A 24,926-nucleotide genomic window follows, 5' to 3' on the forward strand; every position below is an offset into this window, starting at 1 on the left:
AAGTCATGGTCTCAGGATCATGGGATCAGCCCAGCCTCGGGCTCCACGTAAAGTGGGGAATCTACTTCTCCTCACCCTCTTCCTTTCCTCCTGCTCACACACTCTCAGTCTCTCTGTCTCTCTCTCTCTGAAATAAGTAAAAATCTTTTTTAAAAAGTAGGTTGTGATAGGTCAAGGATGTATATTATGAGCCTTAAAGCAACTACTGAAATAATAAAAGAGAATTATACCTAATAATCCATCAAAATAGATCAAAGGGAATTATAATAAATTATAATTAATCCCAAAGAAGACATACAAAGAAGAAAAAGAGAAGAACAGATGGGACAAATAGAAAAGTAGAAATTAGCAAGTGATATATTTATTTAATAAATAATCTTATTTAGTAAGTTTATTATTTAATAAATTTATTATTAATAATAGTATATTATTAAATATACTATTATAATTATATATAATTATATAATATAGATTATATTTCTATTATTTTCTATTTTATTTTTAATTGTTAAGTTTATTTTTAATATTTATATTTTAAATATAAATGTATTTATATTATATGTAATTATATAATATAAATTATTATATTAAATTTTTTATTATCTTTGATAAATAAAATTATTAAATATAAATGGTCTGCATACTCTAGTTAAAAGGCAGAGATTGTCATACTGCATACAAAGGTAAATCTCAGCTCTGCCCTTCAAATATCAAAACACAGGGGCGCCTGGGTGGCTCAGCGGGTTAGGGCCTCTGCCTTCGGCTCAGGGCATGATCCCGTGATCCTGGGATCGAGCCCCACATCGGGCTCTCTGCTCGGCGGGGGGCCTGCTTTCTCCTCTCTCTCTCCCTGTCTCTCTGCCTACTTGCGATCTCTGTCTATCAAATAAATAAATAAAATCTTTAAAAAAAAAAAAAAACACACAAATTCCTTAAAAGTAAAAGGATGAGAAAAGATAAACTGTGATAACATTAATCAAAAGACAACTGACATGGCTATATTAACATCAAACAAGTAGGTTTCAGAATGAAGAATATTACCAGTGAGGAAAAAAATAATTTCATAAGCAGTTCATCCAGAGGGCTTAATAACCCTAATGTTTATGCACCTAGTAATATAGCTTTAAAATGCATGAAGCAAAGACTGAGAAAACTGCCATGAGAAATAGACAAAACCACAGTTACAGTGGGAGATTTCAATACCCCTGTATTGATAATTAATAGAACAAGTAGAAAAATCAGTAAGCATATAGAAGGTTAGAGCAACGCTATCCTCCAGCTTGACCTAATTGATACTTATAAACATTTTACCGTATGACAGCAGCAGGCACGTTCCTTCAGTTGCATCTGGAACTCACACCAACATGGGCCATATTCTAGACCATAAAGCAAGTCTCAGATTTAGAAGATTTTGGAATATACAAAGCATGTTCTCTGACTACAGTGAAACTCAATTAGAAAACAGTAACAGAAAATCTGGGAAATCTCAAATATTTGGAGCCAAATAATTCACTCCTAAATAACCCATGGATCAAACAAGAGAGTGAAAGGGAAATTAGAATATAGTCTCAGTTGAATGTAAATAAGAACACAAGACATCAAAATTGATAGGATGCCAGTTGTTGTGTGTTGGACTCAGCCTATCAACAGCTAGTATTGTGACTGGATCAGCCATCTTGGATCTTATTATGATTTTAAGATGCCCATTAGCAATAACCACCAGGCTTGCCATGGTGGGGGAGTTTATTACTTACAGAACTTGAAAATTACATAGCATATTTAGGACCACATAGCAAAGTTGTGAGGAGAGAGACAGAGAATAAGCTTGAGGCTGGGGTTCTGCTTTTTGGGGGTGGTTAAGAGTTGGGGCCTAGGGTCTTATGGGCTCCCCCTTTTTTTTAAGATTTTTTTAAATTATTATTTTTATTTATTTATCTTATTTATTTTATTTATTTGAGAGAGAAAGAACACAAGCAGGAGGGACATGCAAAGGGAGAGAGAGAGGGAGAAGCAGACTGCTTGCCGAGCAGGGAGCCCACGTGGGTCTCAATCCCAGGACCCTGAGATCATGACCTGAGGCCAAGGTGGATACTTAACCAACTGAGCCACCCAGGTGCCTCTCATGGGCTCACTCTTCATTGGTAAATTTAAAACATAAGAGTGGGAATTTAAAGCATGAGAAAATAAAAATCAAGTGGCCCAAATGATCAGTTGCTGAAATCAACCAAGATTTACATAACAGAGGGGCTTCAGTCAGGGGAGGTGGTCTGGCCTTTATCTAGTCATGGGCCTGGCAATGTGTTTATTTGAGGTAGCCACCTTGGAAGTGGCTACCTGGATAATCAAAGCTTAGGTCAAACACTTGTGTTACAGAAGCTAAAAAAAAGAAAAAGTAAAGAAAACACACAGTCAGAGCTTATACAACACTAGTAAGGCAGTACTCAGAGGGGACAATGTCCACATGGGAAAAGAGAAACTTTCTCAAATTTTAAAAGTTAGCCACATGACAGAAAGGAAATACCCAACTCCAGCCTTTGCTAGCTATCTTTTCCCACCTCAGGTAGAAGGAAAAAAACCTTAATACTTGTGAAGTTCATAGTCCAAAGGCAGAGAGGCTCACGAAAAGACTGAGACCAAAACATAGGACTAGAGAATGCTTTTCTTCCCTCCACACCTCACCACTGTATTACTAAAGGCCTATTCACAGCACTTCCTTTCATTCAGTACATCACATCTGGATATCGAGAAAAATTTGTAAGACACCCCAAAAGGCAAAAAACACATTTTGAAGAGACTGAGCAAGCATTAGAACCAGTCATGGCAAGGGATGTTGGAATTATCAGACTGGGAATTTAAAACAACTATGATCAATATGCTAAGGGTTCTAATGGATAAAGTAGGCATCAGGTAGGAGTAGATGGGTGTTATAAGCAGAGAGGTGGAAATCCTAAGAAAGTACCAGAAAGAAACACTAGAGATGACACCATAAATGAAGAATGCCTTTGATGGGCTTACTAACCCAACCATGGCTGAGCAAAGACTCTTTGAGCTTGAGGCTCAGTCAACAGGAATCTCCCAAACCGAAAAGTAAAGAGAACAAAGACCGAAAGAAACAGAGTAGAATATCCAAGGAGTGTGGAGTGACTACAAAACGTATCATATACACATGATGGCAATACTAGATGGAGAAGAAAGAAGGGAATAGAAGAAATACTTGAAAAAATAATGACTGAGAATTTACCCAAATTAGTGTCAGACACCAACCCACAGATTCAGAAAGCTCAGAGAACACAACAGGATAAATGTCAAAAAACTATGCCTAAGCATATCATTTTCAAATCACAGAAAGTCAAAGATAAAGAAAAAAATGCCCCCAAAAGGGGGGTGGGCAGGAAGGAAAAAACATTACCTATAATGGAACAAAGATAACATCACATCTGATTTCTCTTAGAAGCCCTACAGACAAGAAGGAAGTGAAGTGAAATATTTAAACTGTTGAGAGGGAAAAACACCAACCTGGAATTCTGGATCCTCTTAAATTTTATATTTCAAAAGTAAAAGATGAAAAAAGACTTCTCAGACAACCAAAAATTGAGGAAATTTGTTGTCAGCAGACCTGCCTTTCAGAAAGTATTAAAAGAAGTTCCTTCAAGAGAAGGAAGAGAGTATGGGTGGGGAACCTATGGATGGACATTAAGGAAGGAAGAGCATCAAAAAAAGATTAAGTGAAAATAAAATAAAAACAAATTTTCTTATTCTTAGTTGTTCTATAGTTTGTTCAAAATGATAATAGCAACAACATTCAATTGCGCATGCATCTTATGCACATACACACACACACACACACGCTTATGTGTAAGTGGAGTGAACGATGAGAGGCGGAATTAAGATTATTTTGTTATTATAAGGTACTCACACTACCTGTGCTGTAGTGTTATTTGAAAGTGGACTGTGTAAGTGTATATTGCAAACACCAGGGCAACCACTAAAAATAATTTTAAAGAAGCATAACTAATATGCTAAGAACGGAGAAAAGATGGAATCATATAAAATGCTCAGTTAAAACCACAAAAGGCAGAAAAAGAATAGAAGATAAAAATAGAAACACTGGGTGGCTCAGTTGGTTGGACGACTGCCTTCGGCTCAGGGCGTGATCCTGGAGTCCCAGGATCGAGTCCCACATCAGGCTCCCAGCTCCATGGGGAGTCCGCTTCGCTCTCTGACCTTCTCCTCGCTCATGCTCTCTCTCACTGTCTCTCTCTCTCAAATAAATAAATAAAATCTTTAAAAAAAAAAATAGAAACAAAGAACGAGGGCAACAAATAGAAAAGAGTAGCAAATGCGGCATATATCAATCCAGCTATATCAAGAATCATTGTGAGAGTCAGTGGTCTAAATGCACCAATTAAAAGACTCAGAATGCATCAAAAAACACATACTGTCTGCATGAAAACCATTTTAAATATGAAGACATGTAGATTTAAAGTAAATGGGTGTACAAAAATATACCATGCTAACATTAATGAAAAGAATTCATGAGAAGCTAAATTAATTTCAGGCAGAGCAGACTTCAAAGCAAAGTTATCAGGGTTAAAGAGGGGCATTATATTAGAAAGAGGTCGGTTCTCCAAGAAGGCATAATAATCCTTAATGTGTATGTGCCTAACGACAGAGCACCAAACTATGGGAGACAAAAACTGAGAGAACAGCAAGGAGAAACAGATGAATCCACTACCAGAGTTGGAAACCAGCATCCCTCTATCAGAAATGGACAGACCTCGTAGGCAGAAAATGGATGAGGACACAATTGAACTCAGTACCATCAGCTGGATGTCACGGACGTCTACAGCCTACTTCAACCAACAGCAGCAGAATACACATTTTTCTCAAGTTCACATGGAACATGCACCAAGTTAGACCATATGCAGGGCCATAAGATACACCTTAATAAATTTAAAGAATAGAAATAAATAAATCAATATAATTAATCAGATTAGCAAACTAAAACAGGAAAACCATATGGTTATCGTAACAGATGCAAAAAACATATTTGACAAATCCAACATCCATTCCTTATTAAAACAACAACAACAAAAGACGGATAAATTCGTGGAACAGAATGGAGTCCAGAAATAGAACCACATATGTAAGAACAACCGACTTTCAACAGAAATACGAAGGCAATTCATGGAGAAAGGATAATGGGGCTGGAACAATTGGATATTCACAAGCAAAGATGAACTTGGATTTATATGTTACATCAGCATATACAAAAATTAACTCAAAGTGGGTGGTAGCTTAAATGTGAAACCTAACATAAAAACTTACAGATATTAACAAAAAACTATACAACTTCTAGAAGGAAACATAAAAGAAAACCTTAGAAAAATCTTGGGAAAGGCAAAGATTTCTTAGCTACGACAGTGGAAGTGCGATCTGTACAAAAGATAAATCGGGCTTCATCAAATTTTAAAACTTCTGCTATTCAAAATACATTGTTAAGAAAGTGAAAAGCCACAGATTGAGAGAATATATTGGAAATATTCATCTGACATAGGACTGGTATCTGGGATATATAAAGAATTCTCAAAACTCAATAAGAAGAAAACAAACAGGGGCGCCTGGGTGGCTCAGTGGGTTAAGCCGCTGCCTTCGGCTCAGGTCATGATCTCAGGGTCCTGGGATCGAGTCCCGCATCGGGCTCCCTGCTCAGGAGGGAGCCTGCTTCCTCCTCTCTCTTTCTGCCTGCCTCTCTGCCTATTTGTGATCTCTCTCTCTGTCAAATAAATAAATAAATAAATAGAAGAAGAAAACAAACACTCCAATTTTTAGATCAGAAAATTTGAACAGACTGTTAACCCAGAAGAGACACAGAGGGCAAATAAACACATAACAAGAAGTTCAGCATTATTAGTCATTTAAAAAATACAAAATAAAACTACAAGGAGATCCCGTGCCCCCCCCTGTAAGAATGGCTAAAATGGAGACCAGTCATATGAGGTGTCAATGAGGATATTGGAGGAACTGACCCTCTCATCCATTGCTGGTGCGACTATAAAAGGGGACAACCAATTTGGAAAAGACTTTACTTCCTGAGAAGATAAAATGCACCTAGGATCCAGACACCTGGTTCCTAGGTGTGTGCCCCAAAGAAAAAGCATACGTTCGTTCACACGGACAAGCAGCTTGATTTGTAACAGCCCCAAACCGGAAGCAAGTCACATGGGCACTCACAGGTAAATGGGTGAACCACCTGTGAACCACCGTCCACCTAATGGAACACGGTGCAGCGGTAACAATGGATAAATCATCGCTGTGCTCAACAGCACAGTGAAACCCAAATCACTGCACCCCGTGAAAGAAACCAGACTGAAGAGTATACACTGTATAAGTCCATTTCTAGAAAGTTCTGTGAAATGCAACCTCATATATAGGGACAGAAGCAGATCGGTGTTTCCCTGGGAACGGGAATGCAAGAAGGAAGGATTGCAAAGAAACGTGAGGACACCTTTCAAGGGCAATAAATGTCCCTCTTTTTGTTGTGATGGTGGTTCCTTGGAACTTATCCAATGGTCTACTTTAAAATATGTGTACTTACTGTCTGTCAGCTATACCTCAATAAAACAATTTTAAAAGACACTAATGGTGAAATCGAGTGACAAGACCACTCTTACTGTGTGCCCTGAGCCGGTTGCTGAACCTCTAGTTTGCTAATCTTTAGAGTAGGGATAATATTGCTTTCCTTGTAAGATTGTTGTGATGACTAAAAATGACATATTTAGTATGGGTGTTTTTTTTTTAACAAAATAGGTACTTAATTAATTAGTAGTGGAAATAACATAATAATGCTCTCAAGAATAAGAAGAGGGGCACCTGGGTGGCCCAACTGGTGAAGCATCTGCCTTCCTCCCAGGTCACGATCCTAGGGTCCTGGGATTGAGTCCCGCGTTCATCCGGCTCCCTGCTCAGCTGGGAGTCTGACTCTCCCTCTCCCTCTGCCCTTCCCCCAGCTAATGTGCTCCTCTTGCTCTATTTCTCTTAAGTAAATGAATAAAATCTTAAAACAAAGGGTTGGGGGATAAGAAAAATAATCACTTGACTCTTAAATGTTCTGCTGGTATATTTTCCAGAGAGATTTCCTTAGAGGGTTTGAAGGCTGTTGGTCCTGGTTTCCCAGTTCCTTAGGTCATGGTTCCACATAGAGTGACTTGGATTTAACATGGGAAGATTTGGCCCACCGGTTTCTCCTGCTCTCCCACCTCCTCTTTGTGCCTCCTTGTTTGGCCAGAGCTGTTAGTCTATAAGCACCCTGTTACCCTCCCCGCCCCCCAGACCCTGATGGTCTTTTCCTCCTTCTCAACTTGAGCCTTGGAACCACAGAGACTTCTAGAGATAGATCAGTCAGGGGGAAAACTCTCCCAAGATGATGAAGAGAGGATGTATGTCAATCATACAGCCTGGTTCCTGGCACCTGGGACACATACATGAATCAGCTTTGGTGGCTTTACTAAATGTGGCTGGGGGTATCCGTCCTGGCTCCTGTGTCCTCCTCACACACCTGGAGAGTTTTGCAGTAGTCACCAGGCCCTATGGAGTCCCAATCCTGTTCTAGGGAAGTGGGAGGGAGAGGGAGACACCATTCCTGCCCTCCAAGAGTGTACTGTCCCACGAAGCAGCTTAACAAGGACCACAGGATGGGTTCAAAGATGAGGGGAGACGAGGTGAGCCAAAGTCGCTGGGAGAATGTCAAGAAAACAGAGCGACGAGAACCTGTCTTATTTGTGTGTGTTTGTGTGTTTGTAATTCTCAGCCCAGGCACTGTGCCTGGCCTGCAAGTGGCCCTCGGTTAGTATCTTTGGGTTGAACAAGTGAGTGAAGGGGATGAGGGTCCATTTGGGTGGGAGAAAGGCCAAACCCGGGGAAGGGCTGGACGCAGTGTGTTGAGGGGTGAAGGGCGGGACGAAGAGTCTGGATGCTTGGTTAGGGGCCTCTCTGGGCACAGGAAAGTCCCTAGAGATGGCAGGGGCAGCTCGCCCATACCCAGGGGTCCTGTTTTGGTGCTATGGGGTCTTTAGGCTCCGGTTTCCCAACTAAGCTGAGCTGGATGGAGAAGCTTGCCTTCTGGTCCCTTCACCAACCCACAGACTGGCACAAGGTCTAAAGTGGAGTCAGAGGGCCTCTTTGCCCTATCCATGGACCCCCACTCGTGTCTAGAGGAGAGCGGAGGAGCCAACTGACAGAACACTGTCAGATTCCTCATACGCTTACATGTGCCCCTCACTCGGGCTCTGAGTCACTTCTGAACATGAGGGAGCCCATGTCAGAGCCAAGCAAAAGACTAGCAGGGATGTGCATGAGAGCCGGTCACAAGGAGCAGACGTATGAAAAGGCTACAGCGACCACCGGGCCAGGCCTGTTCTAGCTGGCCGCAGTCCCACCAGCTCACCGCTGACCTGGGCCCAGTGGGAACAGTGCAGGGCCTGCAGGCCAGGAGCTTCTGGGCAGAGCCGGAAGTACCAGCTGACGGGCCTCCTGTTGCCCTCTGACCCGGTCTCCCCCATTCTGAACCCTAAGAACTCTCACTCACGCCACTTAGATCCCTCAGAATTTCCAGAACCCATCTGTAACTTGAGGAAGAGTGACTTCATCTGAAACCAAGTGGTTTCCCACTTGACCACTGCCCGGAGGGTGGGTGTTCGGTGTACCCCAGCAGGCCCCTGCAAGCTTGGTTACTGCCCCCAGATCTGGGGAGGCTGGTCCCTCCCTTGAAGGTACCTCCCTGGCTGGTTTCCCCAAGGCCTGTGCTAAAAGGATGTTTTGAGCAAAGAAAGAGCAACATTTCTTTCTGCCCAGACGTCAAGCGGTGGGCTTTCATCCGGTTGGAGACAGATGGAAGCACAAATCCTTCAGATCAGGACTTCTTGATCTATCGCTCTGAACCGGAGAAGAAAGAACTCCAGTCTCTGCTCTTTGCCATTCAGCAAAGGAGCCCTTGTCTCCGCCACACTTCCCGCCTGTCCCCTACCCATCCCAGAGCCTTGTTCCTCCTGCCCCCATGCCCTGGGCAGCAGCCACAGGCCTGAGCGTTGGACACTGAGCTTGGAAAGCCTCCCTACCCGCAATGCGCATGCGTGTCTATGGCCGTGCCTGTGCGTGCGTGTGCGTGTGCGTGAGCGTGAGCGTGGGTTTGCACGTAAGCCTGTGTGACAAAAATCGCTTCTGGAGCATGTTGCCCTCTGTCTGCCCATCCAGGTTACTCCTCGCTGCAGGACGAGCTGCTGTCCCCCGCCTCCCTGCACTACGCGCTTCCCTCTCCGCTGCGCGCAGACCAGTACTGGAACGAGGTGGCCGTCATAGACGCCATCCCCTTGGCGGCCACGGAGCATGACGCCATGCTGGAGATGTCTGACATGCAGGTGTGGTCTGCGGGCCTCACACCCTCCCTGGTCACTGCTGAGGACTCCTCTCTGGAGTGCAGCAAGGCCGAGGACTCTGACGCCACCGGCCACGAGTGGAAGCCGGAGGGGGTGCTCTCCGAGGGACCCCAGGGCCCCACGCTGGGCTCTCTGGACCTTGTGGAGGACGACACAGTGGATTCAGATGCCATAAATGGCCTTATCGATTTGCTTGACCAGGAGGAAGGTCAGAGGTCAGAAGAGAAGCTGCCAGGTCACGAGAGGCAGGAGGACGCCCCAGGTGCGGGGCAGGACTCAGAGAATCAAGTGTCTCTTGTTGCAGGCCAGCAGAGGGTGCAAGCCCACATCACAGAATCCCCCAGCGTGAGTCGGGTGATGGAGATGAGCCAGGACAGGTAAGGGGCTGGGCGGCTGGGGAAGGGTACCTTCCGTCTTCCTGGGCTTTGGGGGTGAGCAGGTGAGGGGGGTTAGGCGAAGCAGCTCGGTAGGGCGCTGGCTGGCCTCTTGAGTCCCCCGCCGTCGCTCGGGCCTCGGTCCTGTGGGCATGGAGCCTGATCTGCAAAGGCCTGTCCTTGCCCAAGATGCCCCTGGGCGTGGCCCGCTGGAGGGAGGCTGGGGGGCGGGCGTGAGGAGAGAGACGATGAGGCTCAGGCCAGCCACCTCTCTGGTGAGGTGAGGGTAGGCACTCTGGGCCCTGGTGCTATTGGGCGCTTGCTGGGGAAGACCATATTTAGAAACCTGGAGGCACTAGGGAGGGCCAGGAGAGTGACTCAGGCAGTCACACAGCCTGCGTGTGACAGAGCTGATAAGGTGCCCTTCTGCTCTACCCGCTGAAAGTGTGAGGTTGGGGGGCTTCATAGGGGCGGGGCAGAACTTGTGGCTGTGGAGACACTGGGGCTTTCCTGGGCCTGCAGCAGGCGGCCGTGTGGGCAGGTCAGGCAGGGAGCCTTGGGCAGACGCCGAGGGTCTCAGGCCTCAGGTCCGATTCACATCTGTGGCTGGGGGGCCCGCCACACCCGCGGGGCTGGGCAGACTGCAGAGGACACTTTGGCTTTCCTGGACTCGCACAGGAACTGAGCGACAGTGACCCTTTCCCCTGAAATTGCGTCCTAAAGTTTCCCTAAAGCAAGGAGATGGTCTGTGGGCTCCCTGAAGGCTGGGCACACCTACCACACCCCATAGCTCAGGGCTGCCTAGGCTGCGGGGAAGCTGTTCTCGTGGCCTCTTCCCACCCCAGCTGGCTCTCTGGGCCTGTTCAGAAGCCCAGTCTGAGTGGGCCCTTCCCCAGGATCCACCCGGTATGGCCCGAATACTGTAGGCAGAGGAAAAAGAAAGCCAAAAAGGGTTTATGTCATTGTATTTTCGTTTCCCAAATGAATCCTTTGATGACCCGGGAGAGTTTGGGTGGGTGGGTGGCCTGTGAGAATTACGAGTGATTCGGTGGGAACCCTGTGGCTGAGGCCACTCCCAACAACCCATGTCAGCCAGTCACTGAGCAGCACTGACTGGGCTGGCCTGGCCACCCGAGGGGGAACCAGAAGGCCTGGTGCTAGGCCTTGGAGTGGTACGGTTTGGTTCTCTGACCGCAGTCAGCCTTCTAGTGGGGACAGGTGAATTTCGTTCACTCCCCCCACCAGGATGTGTGGAGCCCCTGCTGGGTGCCGGGCACCTGTAAACTGTGCCGGGAGTGTGGCATGGAACAGGACACACAGAAGTCTCCATCTGCTGAAAGTTTTATGTTCTATTGGGGAGATGGACAATAAATGAAGTAAAGCTATTGAAATGCAAAGTAACTAAAAAGGAAAAGTTAGGGGACCCTGTGTGGCTCAGTTGGTTAAGCATCCGACTCTTGATTTCGGCTCAGGTCACCATCTCAGGGTTGTGAGATCAAGCCCCATGTTGGGCTCCGTGCTGGGTGTGGAGCCTGCTTGAGATTCTCTCTCCTTCCCCCTTTGCCCTCTCCCCCACAAAAGAAGGGAAACATTATGTCATGGTCCTAAAAAGGAAAATAAGGGTGGGGGGGTAGGTCGTATGTGCCCATGTGGAGAGCAGATGGCTAAAATGTGGGGTAGGTAGCCCGGAAGCCTGAGACTGTGATGCTGGAGTAAAGAGCAGAAAGAATTAAGAGGTGAGCCATGTGAATACCAAGGGCATGTATCCACCAGAAGGCCCGCCAGCACAAAGGCCTTGCAGGGAAGACCGGGTGGGACAGGTCGGGGAGAAAGTGTGGCCTTGACCATGAGTGACTCATGATTGTGGCCTTGACCATGCCGTCCCTGAGATGCCTATGAGACCGCCAAAGCAGAGATGTGCTGGAGGCATTTGAGTCTACACATCCGCAGATCAAGGAGGAGGGCACGAGGAGCACACAGATGGGGTGTGAGGCCACGGACTGTACGGGCTCACTTCCGAAGTGGGCGTAGGTAGAGATGAACTCTGAGAACTGAGCCCTGGGGCACTTCCATGTTCAGGAGTCAGAGAAATTAGGAGAAATTAACAAAGGACACTAAGAAGTGGTAGCTGGGCAATGGGGGGGACCAGGCAAATGTGGTGTCCTAGAAGCCATAGTAGAGCGTGTTTCCAAGGGAGAGTGTGGCAGCTTTATTGGATGAGCACTGGGATAAGGACCGTGGTGGGCAGGTGGCCGGAGGGCTGGAGAGGAGGCAGGTGAGATGATGGGCATGGAGGCCTGGGTGACGCCCATCAGGGTGTGCCAAGTGCCTCAGGAAGCCAGCGTGGAGAGCCTTCCACTTAAAGTGACAGGGCCAGCGGTACTGGTCTCCACGGCCCTTTCCTCCTGGACAGCAGCGCTGGCCCCTCTGGGCCTCTCTGGGCAGGACAGGCAGCCGTGTGCTAGCTGTGGGGTTTGCTCCTAGTGTCCCATCCCTCCAGCTCTGAAGGGGGAGGGTGTCTGAGCAGCCAGAGACCGAAGGATAACCCTGTGTCCTTTCTCTCTCCCTGGACCCCAGACTGCAACACTGGGATGAGGAAGGCTCCATTGTCTCATACCTACAAGACACTGCCCGAAGTTCCTGGCCAGAGGAGGTCACCCAAGGCCCACACTCCTTCCAGAGTACCGTCACCACCACCCAAGAGCTGGAGCCCAGTGGGTTGCGCGAGTATGAGAAGGTCCTGGTGTCAGCAGCTGAGCACGTATGGGAAGGGCGGCCAGAGGCTGAGAGCAGGGCACGGAGACGACAGAGTCACCAAGAGTGGGTGCAGGAGGCTCGGAGCACCTTCTCCCTGATGGCAGAGGTGAGCGCGCACCCAGCCGCCCGCCGATGCCCAGAGGGGCGCGGGAGGGGCCTGAGGCCCAGGGGGGCCTCTCCTCCAGGCGAGCCCCAGGCCCAGCCAGCTTCCTTTCTTTAACAATTGTGGTGTGACTTTGCTGTCTCTACAAGTAAGGATACAGAGTCACGGTCTCTGCTCAGGGAGGGGAGGAGCTGATGTTCCCTGAGCTTCTTGCCCCGAGGTCGCATGATTTGAGGGGGGCTTTGGAGTTAGGTCTGGCTGATTCCGAAGCCACGGTTTTTGTTGGTTTTCTTGTTCCATTGTGTGTCTTAGGAAGGGTGTAGAGCGGAAAGACTTGGGTGTTAGGCTAACTCAGTCCTACCGTGGTCTGTGTGGCCACGGACAGGCCACTCAGTTCTCAGCACTTCGGCTGTGGTCACCATCTCAGGTGACCTGAGGGGTGCCTGGGTTATTGCCTGGGCTTGGGAATGCTGGGGTCCTCTCGGTGGGGCTCAACGGGTGGTGGGGGTGCCCCGCCTCCCTCAGACCTCCCTCCCCACTTGGGGTGTGCCCGGCGGTACTCATTTCATCTATTCCCTGTGACTTCACTCCCCATTCCCATTCCCATTCCCATGCACATCCATTTTAATGTATTCAGGGGATTTTTTTTTTATTATGAAAAATCACAGATAAATACAAAACCAGAATAGCACATTAATTTCCATGCTCTTACCGTTCAGGCACTAGTTACCCAATTGTGGCCAATCCTGTTTCATGGATACCTACCTCACTCTTCTCCCCCCTCCCCAACATATTTTTTTGAGACAAATCCCAGACATCTCATTAAGGTGTGCCTTTTGAATATATGCATTTTAAAAAAATTTTTGTCGCTGTTCCACGCCTGTGTATTTTTAGTGTGCGCCGAAACAATGTGTTCCGCATCTCATTTGGTGTCTTATGGTTCATTCTCATCCGGAAGCTTTGCGTCCCTCCCTCCTTCCTTCCCTTCTGCCACTCTTGTCCCTCTGCCTACCTGAACCTGAGCCCTAGTGGGCACGTTGGGGCCCCCACAGCTAGGTTAGCTCCACAACAGCCCTGGGCAGCCGGCTGCAGAGAGCTGCTAGGACTCCAATAAGGTTTTATTTAGACTACTTCCCTGCAAGTGTGTGCCTTGGACAGGACAGGCGGCTGCGTCCGTTTTTCACCCCAGACCAGCCCGCGCATTCTTGGCCAGCCAGCTGTCCTTCCGCACTTGTACTACTCCTAACAGCAAGTACTTGGCCGAGAGCTCAGGCGCTCTTAACTGGGTCAAATTCTGGATTCCTGGGGAAAGAGAAGGGTGTTAGGAGCTGCCTTCTGTGTGGTCCCCCTGCAGTTAGCCTTTGGTGAGGGGTGGGCTGGGGAGAAAGCAGGAGCACTCCTGTGGGTCGCAGGAGAAAACTTCTAGGTCATAGGGTCTAACTGCCTTGTTTATAAATGAGGGGGGCTGAGGCCCCAGAGAGTTACCCAGTTGTTACCCAGAGAGGCTGAGGATTTCCCCAGGGTCACACAGCCATCTACTGTGAGGGGCAGGGGAGTCCGGATCTCATGCTTCCCAGGGAGAGTAAGGGAGTGTGCGGGGCTGCCAGGCCTGACGCCTTCCAGGTCCAGGGCTGGATTAGATGGTGTAGGCGAGCTGTCATTCTAATCACCTGACAGGACCCCGGGGCTGGTCGTGAGACCCGCATAAGCTAAGGGTTTGCAAAGCCCCCACTGACTGGTATTTCCGGTGAATCTCTGAAAACACTGATGGGGAGAGAGAGAGAGATGCCCTATAATTTGGGGCTAGGCAGGAAAGCCTGAAATCACTGTAAGACTTTCTTCTCTGAGGCCCCAGATGGAACCATGAGAAGTTGGATCCTTCCTGGCTAGGCCCAAACTGAATGCTCTCCAGCGCCCAGCCCCTTTGCATGTGAGATGGGCTTCTATTTCTTTAGGAGCTTCCTCGTGGAAATGAGGCAGTATTGAAATTGGACCCTTTCACTTACTTACTCTCTGACTCTGTGCCTCCATTTCCTCTGTGTAAAATGGAGAAGTCATAGGGCCTGCCGGATACGGCTGTTGGAGGGCCTTACCAAGTCAGTAGGGGGAGTACACAGGGCGTAGTGGCCTCAGAGCAGTGCTCCCCGTGTGAGGGCCTGCTCAGGCTCCTTGTCATGACCGTGCTCCCACACCCGTACTCCTCGCGGGTGGGGTGCAGACAGCACTGGAGTCCGGGCCTGCTTCCCAGAGCTCCCCAGCACCCGCGGTGAACGAGCGGCAGGTCACTTGGCTGGGCCCCAGATCTTTGTTCCTTCTGCTGTGGGTACCGTTCTTCAGACCGGCACAGCCTGATCCAGAAAGTGAAATTCCCGTGGGCCACAGCTGCCACGGCTGCATTTCTGAATCAGGTCTGTAAAGGCGAGCCTCAGGCGCGTGGTTGCCACTCGTGGGCGCTGAGAGCCCAGCCTGGGAAGAGCCTCTGAGGACAGGCCTTAAATAGACACACCAGTTACACGCTTACGCATAGGGTTGCTGGGCCGGGGCGGCTGGGGGGGGTGCGGGGGACGGCGATGCACGGGCTTCCAGGTGGCCCCACCACCTGTGCTGAACCCCACTGAGCTAATTTGGCCAGGCCTGAGCGAATCACTCCTGCCAGGGCTATTTTTGAAATAAATCCTTAACTCTCTCTCCAGGGTATTAACCGGTGCCATCCCTGAGGGTGGGGGTGAGCTCCGTTCTGACCACGGCAGTAACCGCCCAGAGAAACACACAAAGGGCCCCATTCTCTGGACACCTTATTTCCTGGAGCCCCAGAAAGAGAACAATTCCGTGGGCAGAGCTGCTTCTAGTGCACATAGGGCTGGGCAGGCCCCGTTGTGTATGGGGGGGGGGGAGGCGTCACCCACAGAGTGACTTTGACGTGCGTTTTGAGCGCCCAGGACACGCGCACCTGCCTGCTCCCTTCTAGCCCAGTTGGACAGCCCTAGCAGCTGGTTCGGGAAGCTAAAATTATCGAAGCCTGATGTCACCCAGGCGTGAGGGCAGAGCCCGGGGCTGCTTGGCAGGAGGGCACTCGGCAGGCAGTTCTAGCGAGGGGCCATCCAGTCTCCTGCGGAGAGAGCCTGCAGGGGGGCCCAGGGGCACCCGGGAGTCTGAGGGGAGAATGAGAGGTTGGACCCCCACAGTGGCCGGAGCCCTGGCTAGTCCCCGGAGGGCCCAGCTGCTGAGGAGGTGAGGATGTGGACTTTCGTCACCCAGCTCCTGGTCACCCTAGTGCTCCTGGGCTTCTTTCTGGTCAGCTGTCAGAATGTGATGCACATTGTCAAGGGCTCCCTGTGCTTTGTGCTGAAACATATCCACCAGGAGCTGGACAAGGAGCTGGGGGAGAGTGAGGGCGTGAGTGACGACGAGGAGACCATCTCCACCAGGGTGGTCCGGCGTCGGGTGTTCCTCAAGGTAACCGCCAGACAGGAGGCAGGGCTGAGGGCATGGCACCGCGGTGTGCGTGGGCAGCAGCCGGGGGAAGGGACGGGACCCCGAGTCAGCAGCCGGGCACTGCCCTTGGGGACCAGAGCCGGCTGTGGTGCCCGCTGGGACTGCCACACTGTGGTGGCGTGGGCAGCTCACCTCTGGGACTTGGGAGAGCCCGTTCCTGGCCCGCTCTTGTCCCCAGCTGTCACACTTAGGGCGCCGGTGTCTGTGGAGGGGTTTCCATGCTACGAAGGGCTGTCCAAAATTCATTTCGGTGCCTCACTTCCTGTCTCAGGGCCTCCTCTGTAGCACTTGCGTGACCGAGACCCGGTGCTGGGGAGGGATCAGGCACACAAGGCTCTTCCAAGTGTGGGGCTCCATCCGGTCTTCAGGCTCCGTGGCTCCCAGGGGTGCTTCTTGCACTTGGAAGCCTCAGTCTGGCCTCTGCTCCTTGCTGAGCTGGAGTTTCCTGCGTGGTGCGGATTTGTCCAACTGTGGCCGTAGCCTGTGCTCTTTAATTCCCTCATCCTCCGCCTGATGCCCAGGCCACCCACTTACTAACCTTGAGTTTTCTCCTTTTCTGCAATTCTAGGGGAGTGAGTTCCAAGATATTCCAGGGGAGCAGGTGACAGAGGAACAATTCACAGATGAGCAGGGCAACATTGTCACCAAGAAGGTGGGTGCACGGCATCCCCCCACCCCCAAGCCTGGGAGAGGCAGCAGGGCTAGAATCTAAAAGGGGCTGGACTCACTCCCTGAGTCTCACTGCTGCCCGAACAGAGTTAGCATGGCTCTGACTGCTGGTGCAGGTGCTGGGAGCGCTGGTCTTCTGAGTCTGGCCTGACATTCCTCAGAGCCACTTTACCTGACTCCATCTGAATTCAGCTCCTGCTACTGTTCCACAAGGGCCAGGCTCCGCGGAACATCCCAAACCCAGCCCAGTGATGTCTAGCCCTGGACACAGCTATAAGACAGCAGGGTGGTGGTCCCCGGACTACCATGGACCTCCGACAGCAAAAGGGCTGTGGAAACGCATAGATTTGTTGCTGATTTTAATTCACTAGACCTGATTTTGCTTGTCAAGTACTAGGCACCATGCAAGGTCTGGGCAGAGGGAGAAGAAGGAGCAAGCAGAGAGGGGACCTTGGATGTGCTCCCTCTGGGTTGCTGTTCCCGCTAAACTGAGGCAGGACCCCTCAGGTGTCCCTCTTGCCTCTTGCCAAGTGTGCCTCATGCAGGCAGGTGTCTTGTATTGTCACCCCCCAGTCCGAGTACGTGTAGGCTCAGAGTAGACAGTGTTAGAATGTTTGGGTAAGTGAATAAGAGAGCACACTTGCCAGGCGTCCCTGCCCATGAAAAGTGTGGGGAGGACAGCAGGACCTGCCAACGATACCAAGAGAAAACCCTGATCACCAATGACCCGTTTGCAAATTCTCGCCCCTCTGAAGCTGCCCAAAGCTGGTTTTCCACAGGATGGGGAGGGAGGGGCAGGAGACCTGTCCCTGTTCTTGGCCCCTCAAGGAGGGGCACCTTAGTACAAAGGCTGCCTCTCCCCCAGACCTCCTCGTTGGGGACCTGCTCTTCCCACCCTCTGTCTGTCTCCTTGACTTCACGGGCCTTTGGTCCCCTCCTTCTGTTTTCCAGATCATCCGCAAAGTTGTTCGGCAGATAGACTCGTCCGGTGTGGAGGCCAGCCAGGAACACGAGGAGGTGATTGCTGAGGGGCCCCTGGAGGACCCCAGGGAGATGGAAGCTGATGTTGATTCTTTTATGAGACACGTGCAGGTACTGCGGTGGCTGCAGCCTCCCTCCTGAGGCTCCCACACCGCTCAAGCCGCTCACCTGGGCGCGCGCCCACTCTGGGCTCCCGCCCCTCCTCCCTCCATCTCCCCCTTGCTCCTCCACGCCCCCTGGCAGGCAGTGTCTTCATGGCTGCCACGGGATCTCATGCTCTAGTTTTGTCTCTCTGTGTGATCTGTCCTGCCTTCTGTCTCTGCTGCCATCCCCAGGTGGAGCTGCGAGGGAGTAGCCTGCAGCCGGACCTGATAGAGAGCAGGAAGGGGGCTCAGATAGTGAAGCGGGCCAGCCTAAAACGGGGGAAGCAGTGATCTCTAGCCCTTCCCCTCGAATGGCCTCTTGGGAGGTAACGCTGTCTTTTTTTGCATCCTTTCTGCATGGCCTGGTCCTTGCAGAGTGGCTGGTGCTAGGAATGGCTACTCCCTTCCTCACATCTCCCTGTCCTCCGCTGGAGCTCCCTGCTCTGCCACCCCTGGCATGATGGGGGAGGAACAGGGGTGGCGTGGCCTCGAGGCATAGACTGTCATTTCCCAGCCTGCTGACTGTGTGAGTCTTGATTTCCTCCTAAGAAAACAGCCAACAGTAGCTTCCGATTGACCTCTCCGGGAGCGCAAAAACACAGATTTGAGAAAATGCTTTGATGCGGGAAAACACTCAGTAAACCTCAGTGATGACAGTATCCTGAAAGCCAAGCGATGGGGACTGAGGAGGTGGGGGACAGGCCTCAGGGAGCACCAGAGATTCTGTCTAGGCTGGGCCATTTCAACACAAATCCCCCCGCAGAGCTCCAACTGCAATAGACTCAGAACAGCACTTATCTCTTGAACCTGGAACCCTTTGAAAGTCCTGATCAACCCAAGATGACCATTGTCCTTGGTGTTTCTGGAGACCGGTTGCTCTGTTGCTTTCTAGGAAAGGGTGAAATGCACAGCCCCGAGGGGCGGATGGCGCGGTCCCAAGCTAGGAGGGTTATGGCAGCCTGATGCATGGCGTGCAGAAGCATGGGGGCCCTAAGGCTGGGAGGCCGGGCTGGATGGGGATTTGTGATGAGGGAGGTCCCTGAAGAGGCTCTCCAGCAGGCCCGGTGCAGTGCTGGGGGCTCTGGTGGCCAGCTCTGACCTCCGTCCTCCCTGAGGGATCCTGTACTGAGCTGCCCCGAGGCCGTTCACTGTGCCCATCTCGGGGCAGCTCAGTACAGGATGCATCGGGGTGGGAGTCGGCAGGAAGCGAGGCAGCGTGGTGGCCCCAGCACAGCCCTCACCGGGTTCTTGGCAGTTTCAGCACCTACCCTCACTCCCCACAACGTGGGGCCTGGCTCTGGGCCAAGGAGAAAGCAGGCTCCTGGCTTTCTGCATTCAGCAAAAAGCAGGGTTGCTTCTCCTATGCCACCAAAAGTGCTGGCTCTGGGCTTCCCAACATACCTCGACACTTGGGGGGAAAAAAAAGGGACTGCGGATCCAGTTATAGGATAAAATTAGACCTGACTCCTCAGCAGCTTAAGGAGGTCACAGTGTTAACCCCGGCATTGCCAAGGGTCTCGCTGGGCTGCTCCTTTAGCAGATTAGCTGGGGTGAGTCCTGGAAATAATCCAAATGTACAAATAATTTGAAGGAACAGGGAGTAGAAGGCAAAGTGCACTCTTCTGCCTGATTTTTTTCTTATGGTGACAGGGGCAAGCAGGGGCTATACCTTTCTGCTTCTCTTTGGCTCGGGTTCATGCTGCTCATGTTCCTGAATAGGAGAGAGGCAGCCCAGAAGCCAGGCTGGGAGGAAGGGAGGAACTTAAGAAAAACCATTGTTTTTTTAATTTTCTGTGGATGCTCTGCAAAAAAGAAATTTTTTAAAAAAGTTTTCTGTGGGGGTTCTGCAAGGTGTCTGAAACCTCCAAAGGAGATATAGCATTCCAGACCACTGAGCGTGTGGTGGGGGAGGTGGGGAACACCAGGCAGCCCGGCTTCTGCTCCATGCCGGGACCTCTGCCGAGAAAAGGCCAGAGAAGCACATGGTGGGGACGATGGTGAGAGAGCCATGGTCGAAGCAGACTCTAGTCTAGTTCTGAAGGGCCTGGTGGGGCAGCCTGCCGCGCTCCGTCCTCCCAGCAGGACAGAGACCACAGAGCACAGTGAGGGAATGATGGCTCTCTGATCTTCTCAGTGCTGCCTGCCCCCCACGCGCAGGCCCGTACCGCTGTCCCTCAGTATTCGCGAGTTCCACACTTGCCAGTTCACTTACTGGCTAAAATTATGTTTACCCCCAAACACACTCCCCCCCATACACACACACACACAGGGCTTTTGTGGTCATTCAAAGACACACACCAGGGTGAAAAATTTGTGTTCAGTGCCACGTTGTTTGCATTTTTCATGCTTTTTGTTGATTTTGTTGTTTAAAATGGCTCCCAAGCCTAGCGCCCAAGTGTTATCTCGTGTTCCTAGGAGCAGGGAGGCTGGGCTGTGCCCTGCGGGGACAGATATGCCTGTTAGATAAAATTCACTGGCCGGGAGTCAGGGCGCTGTCAGTGGGGGGTTAAGGGATCAACAGCGGATTAAATAAGGTGTCCTTATACAGAAACACACGTGAAACAAAGTGTTCCTGGTCTGACAAAGATGTGAACAGAGGCTCACAAGAATCTAACTGGGCATTTTCCTTAAGAGTGATGGTGCAGTGTTGGTTAATTCAGTGTTCTGGCAACTTTCTCAAACACAACCACCTGCGAATGGCGAGAATTGACTGTGTCTGTTTCAGAAGGCGTCCAGGCTGGGGCTTGGGAGCCTAGATGCAAGGCCTGGTTCCTCCTATTTCCAGGCCTCGCACTCATCATTTGCTCTGAGCTTCTGTCCTTTTGAGGGAGTTTGCAGACAGTCCCTTCCACATCAGTGGCGAGGTTTAGAAATAGTCGTGGTCCCTGGGCAGGCTGTGGCAAGGAGGGCCCAACAGCTGTGCTCAGTCAGGAAGGGGGCCGTCCTAGCATGACCTAGGGAGGTCAGCCGACCTGCCACACCTTGGGTTTCTTCACCGTGACGTCGCCGCGGCCTCATGCTCTTTGCTTGTAGCGTGGTTTCGATGATGGATGGGGCGTGTTTGAAAGGCAGTGTACCCTGTTAAATTCCCACCCACCATTTCTCAAAGAGTCACCTGAGAGTCGGGTTAAAATGCAGATTCCTGGTCCCTGCCCCTGACCTACTGAATTAAAATTCTGGAACTTAGGATTCTGTATCAAGCTCCTCGAGTGCCTTTTAGTGTACTGAAGAGTGCGTTCTTCTGACCAATTTCGGTTTTCCTTCCAAACCTCCTAGAGGTGACGTGGACTTGATACCAAGTTATTCACTTGGTGTTTAAAAAGTGGGCCACCAGGAATGAAGGACAGAAGTTTGTTCAAAGATGGTAGGATGCACCCATCCTGGATGAGGGGTGACTAGACCCCCTCACCCATCGGTCCCTCCCAGTCACCCCCACCTTGGGAAGGACTCTGTATCTAAGGCCTGGCAAGTGGGGGGAAGGGTGCTTTCCCATGGGGTTTAAGAAGCTACCAGATTGCTGTTTAGGCAAGGCCTGCCTGACGCAGGTGACAGGAGGAGCTTTGCTCTGTGCTCCACGAGGTAGGCCCAATAGCTGGGGTGTGAGCTGTGCGAGATCGCCGGCGTGGAGCAGGCAGCTAGAGTGCTGTGGCAGGGCAGCTCTGACGTCTGCTGGGCTACCCACCTCCTAGGTGGGTAGAGAGGGAGAGAGGGCCACAGATGCCAGGCAGGGTGGGAACAGGAGGTACTGCGCAGAGGGATGGGATGGGACCGGTGCGGAGCAGAACCGCCCTTCTCCTCGCTCTTTACAGGCTGAGACCTTCTCTTGGGGCAAGAGGTACAGGGCAGCGGAAGGGTCCAGGATGTGGCCATGAGAGCTGCCCTCCCGTCTACCACTGCCACTGCTGGGTGCCCCCAGTAGACCCATCACTGCTCCTCCCGGAGTCTCTGCTCAAAGCGGTCACCATAGAATGCTGTCTAAGCCTTGGCCTCTCTCTGCCGCTCTGTGTCCGGGCAGAGAGCGGGAGATGGTCAGCTGTCTTCCCCAGGCTCAGGGTTTTACGAGGTCTCTTGTTTGAGGCATGCTTAGCCTGGAGGGGGGCACAGACCCCTGGTAAGGGTAAGGCCGGGCCCTGGGCCTCGGAGTGTTTCTGCTGGCTGGGGAGATGCAGCAGGTGTGAGACAGGAAGGAGAGCCCATCAGAGCACACATCCACATACACTGTCCTGAGCCCTCTGGAGCTCTTCGAAACATCACCGCCATCTAGTGAGCTACAGCTTATCATTGCCCTCGTTTTACAGCGGAGGAAACTGAGTCACAGAGAGTGTAAGCAACAGGACTAGGGAAATCGGCAAAGACAGAATATGACCTCGGGCAACCTGGCTGGCTTCAGAGTTCCTGTTCTTACCCACTATGCCCTGTGATCACTCTAAATAAAAGGTAGCGGAGTGAGTGGGAAGTTTCCAGAGCTGAGATGAGAGAAATGACAAGGAGCCAGGGTTATCACGGAGGCTTCCTGAAGGAGAGGTATTGAGGCTGGTGAGCAGAGCTTCAGCAGAAAGCAGACTGACGCCATCCGTGAGGGGAGGGCCTCCAACAAGGCAGGAAGCTGATGGGCACCGTATGTTCGGAAGGCTTGGGGGAGACCAGCCTTCCCATAGAGAAGCCCAGGCAGGGACGAAAGAGTCTTGCCCTCTGGGGTGACAGCTGTTTCGGGCCACAGCAGCAGCAGAAGTTCTGGTGTTGCGCTGTGTGGCAAGGAGCCTAGCCCGGCCTTCCCATCCCTGGAGAACCACTCAGAGTTGAGTTCACCTCGACCCCCTCCAGCTTCCTCCATAACCGAGTCACCTGCAGGGCCAGGGACAGCTCCCTGTCTGGGGACTGCTCTGTCAAGGCATGAATTTCTGCCTTTCTCTGTCATTTCCTACCCCACCCAGGAGACTGTCATCTCCTCTTCATTTCAGTGTGAAATTTTCCCCCATCTGTCCCAAGGTCCTGCAGGCAGAATCCTGAGTGGCTAGTCATGGAAACACGGAGTGCTCACCCCAGGGTGGAGGAGAAGGAGGAGGCACCATCGTGGGGGCTGGAGCCGTGTCTCTGTGAATTCCAGGCTGCAGAAAGTGGACTTCACTCTGCAGGCAAAGCTGCTGTTCTCCAGCCTAAGATACATAATATCCTAGGGAGAATGTACCTGTTTTGTTTTGTTTTGTTGTTTTTTCCCAAGATCTCTTTTAAAAAAAAGAAAATCATCTCTTTGCCGCTGCAGAGGTTGTCCATCCCTAGGGCATGGGGAGAGGAGCCAAAGGCACTTGACCGTAAGAGCTTGTAGACCAGAGCCAAAGAGGGACTCTTGTCCCTTGAGGCTCCAAGCTCCTGAGGCTGGCTGTGATCACGTCTGCTCCATCTCTGGGTCCCCAGGGCTGGCACTGACAGACATCATCAATGCATGTTGGCTGAACTGAAATGAAAAAGTGAAGGGCACCGTTCCCTTTTTTAGCACATGCCCTGGCTTATGAATTTGACCCCTTACCCAGGGCCCAGGATCTATTCAAGGGGATTTCTCCCCAAGCAACCGCAGGTGTGGGAGCCTCCTGCCTCCTCTCTGAGGCCCAGAGCGCACGCACGCACAGGAGGGTTTTCTGGGGGGCTCATCCCCCTGGGTGGGGGATCCAGGCAGGCTTGGGCAGCCACCCCTGAGAGGGAGCCTCTGGGCTGGGGAGTGGGAGAAGGGTGGCTGGGGGTTCAGGAAGGTCAGGGGCTCTGCGCTCAATCTTTCACTTCCTTACCTTGCTTGGGGAGGCTGCTTTGCCTGAATCCCACCCTGCCTCAGCCCCCAGGGCAGAACTCAGGAGCTAGGGGTTTTGCTGGGAGTTGGACCTTTAAATCCTAGGTAACCCCTTCTCTCTCTGTGTCCCTCAGGATCACACCTCGACACCCAACCCTTGAACTCCACACACTCTGCCATGCACACGGAGGAGAGCTGGAGCGGAGGGCTCGGAAGTGGCGCATCTGTTCCTCTAGGCTAACGGCATGATCTCTGTAAGGGACTTCCTTTAGTCTCCTATTCGCATGAACGACTGACTGTAGACGCATGACCTACAGTCCTCAATCCTGCCTCTAGCGACGATGGATCTCTGTTGGGAATCAGGACAAACGCCTCAAGAAGGGGGGTGGGGAGAGAGAGGGATAGAAAACCAGCACGGGAGAGCGCGTGAACGCGAAAGTGAACAAGGGCTCTTTTTGTGCTTGGGGATGATCTATTTTTTAAAATCAATTTAATTTTGACTTGTTACAGGGTACTTTGTTTTCAACCTCATCTGTAGGAAATCCATGTGGGTTTCCTGGAAAGAAAAAAAAAAAGAAAAGAAAAGAAAACTAGGCACAAAATCAGTTTGGCACCTTAATCCCATGTCCTCATCTGCCAGTCTTCCCCACCGACACACACCTCCATTCCATTTGTGACATCCCATCCCACTCCCCAGGGGGCCACTCCTCCCAGATCGTTCTACACGACATTGGGGACATGCGCATAGGCACACACACGCACACACAAGCACCTCTCCCCTCTCCTCAGTATAGACACAGATTTTACTGTGATGTCTGAAGCTGGATAGACTTTCCTGTGGACAAACTGGAATTTTTTTATGTTGTCTCTCTCTCTCTGCCAGTTTCAGTATTAATCATCTTCCAATGGAAAATCATTACCTTGAGAGTGCATTCGGGGTTCCTTGTGTTAGGGACTTAAGAATCTGAGGCGAGGACCCCCCCCCCAAGGCTCAGCTGTAGGGCTCCAAGGGAGCCATGCCCCCTCTGAAAGGGTGTTCTCTCAGCTGGGGGCGGGCCAGTGGCTGCTGTCCCAGGATCGCACCAGCATGTTCAATAGAGAAGAGGTTTCCTATATCTTCAAGCACTTCTATCATAGTCTGTGTTCAAAGTGTAAACTGTACAGTTATCAGCCTTGTGTAAATGAAAA

The 24,926-nt window shown here is 51.0% G+C and overlaps 1 protein-coding gene across 7 annotated transcripts in view; it reads left to right on the plus strand.

Annotated features, from left to right (window-relative positions):
- ANK1 (ankyrin 1) overlaps window positions 1-24,526 on the plus strand; it is a 209,178-nt gene extending 184,652 nt beyond the window's left edge. For 2 of the 7 annotated variants that reach the window (XM_044225313.1, XM_044225316.1), the window contains exons 39-44: window positions 9,253-9,811; window positions 12,386-12,671; window positions 16,732-16,815; window positions 17,784-17,924; window positions 18,149-18,282; window positions 23,873-24,526. In XM_044225313.1, coding sequence (XP_044081248.1) covers window positions 9,253-9,811; window positions 12,386-12,671; window positions 16,732-16,815; window positions 17,784-17,924; window positions 18,149-18,247 — 1,169 coding nt within the window. In that variant the 3' untranslated portion in view covers window positions 18,248-18,282; window positions 23,873-24,526. Of the gene's footprint in view, window positions 1-9,252; window positions 9,812-12,385; window positions 12,672-15,905; window positions 16,125-16,731; window positions 16,816-17,783; window positions 17,925-18,148; window positions 18,283-23,872 lie in introns of those variants that run through there. The other 5 variants (XM_044225315.1, XM_044225314.1, XM_044225317.1 and 2 more) reach the window with 5 other exon arrangements.
- The last annotated feature ends 400 nt before the right edge of the window (window positions 24,527-24,926 follow it).

This window comes from Neovison vison, chromosome 11, assembly GCF_020171115.1.
Source record: "Neovison vison isolate M4711 chromosome 11, ASM_NN_V1, whole genome shotgun sequence".
NCBI classification, from domain to species: domain Eukaryota; kingdom Metazoa; phylum Chordata; class Mammalia; order Carnivora; family Mustelidae; genus Neogale; species Neogale vison.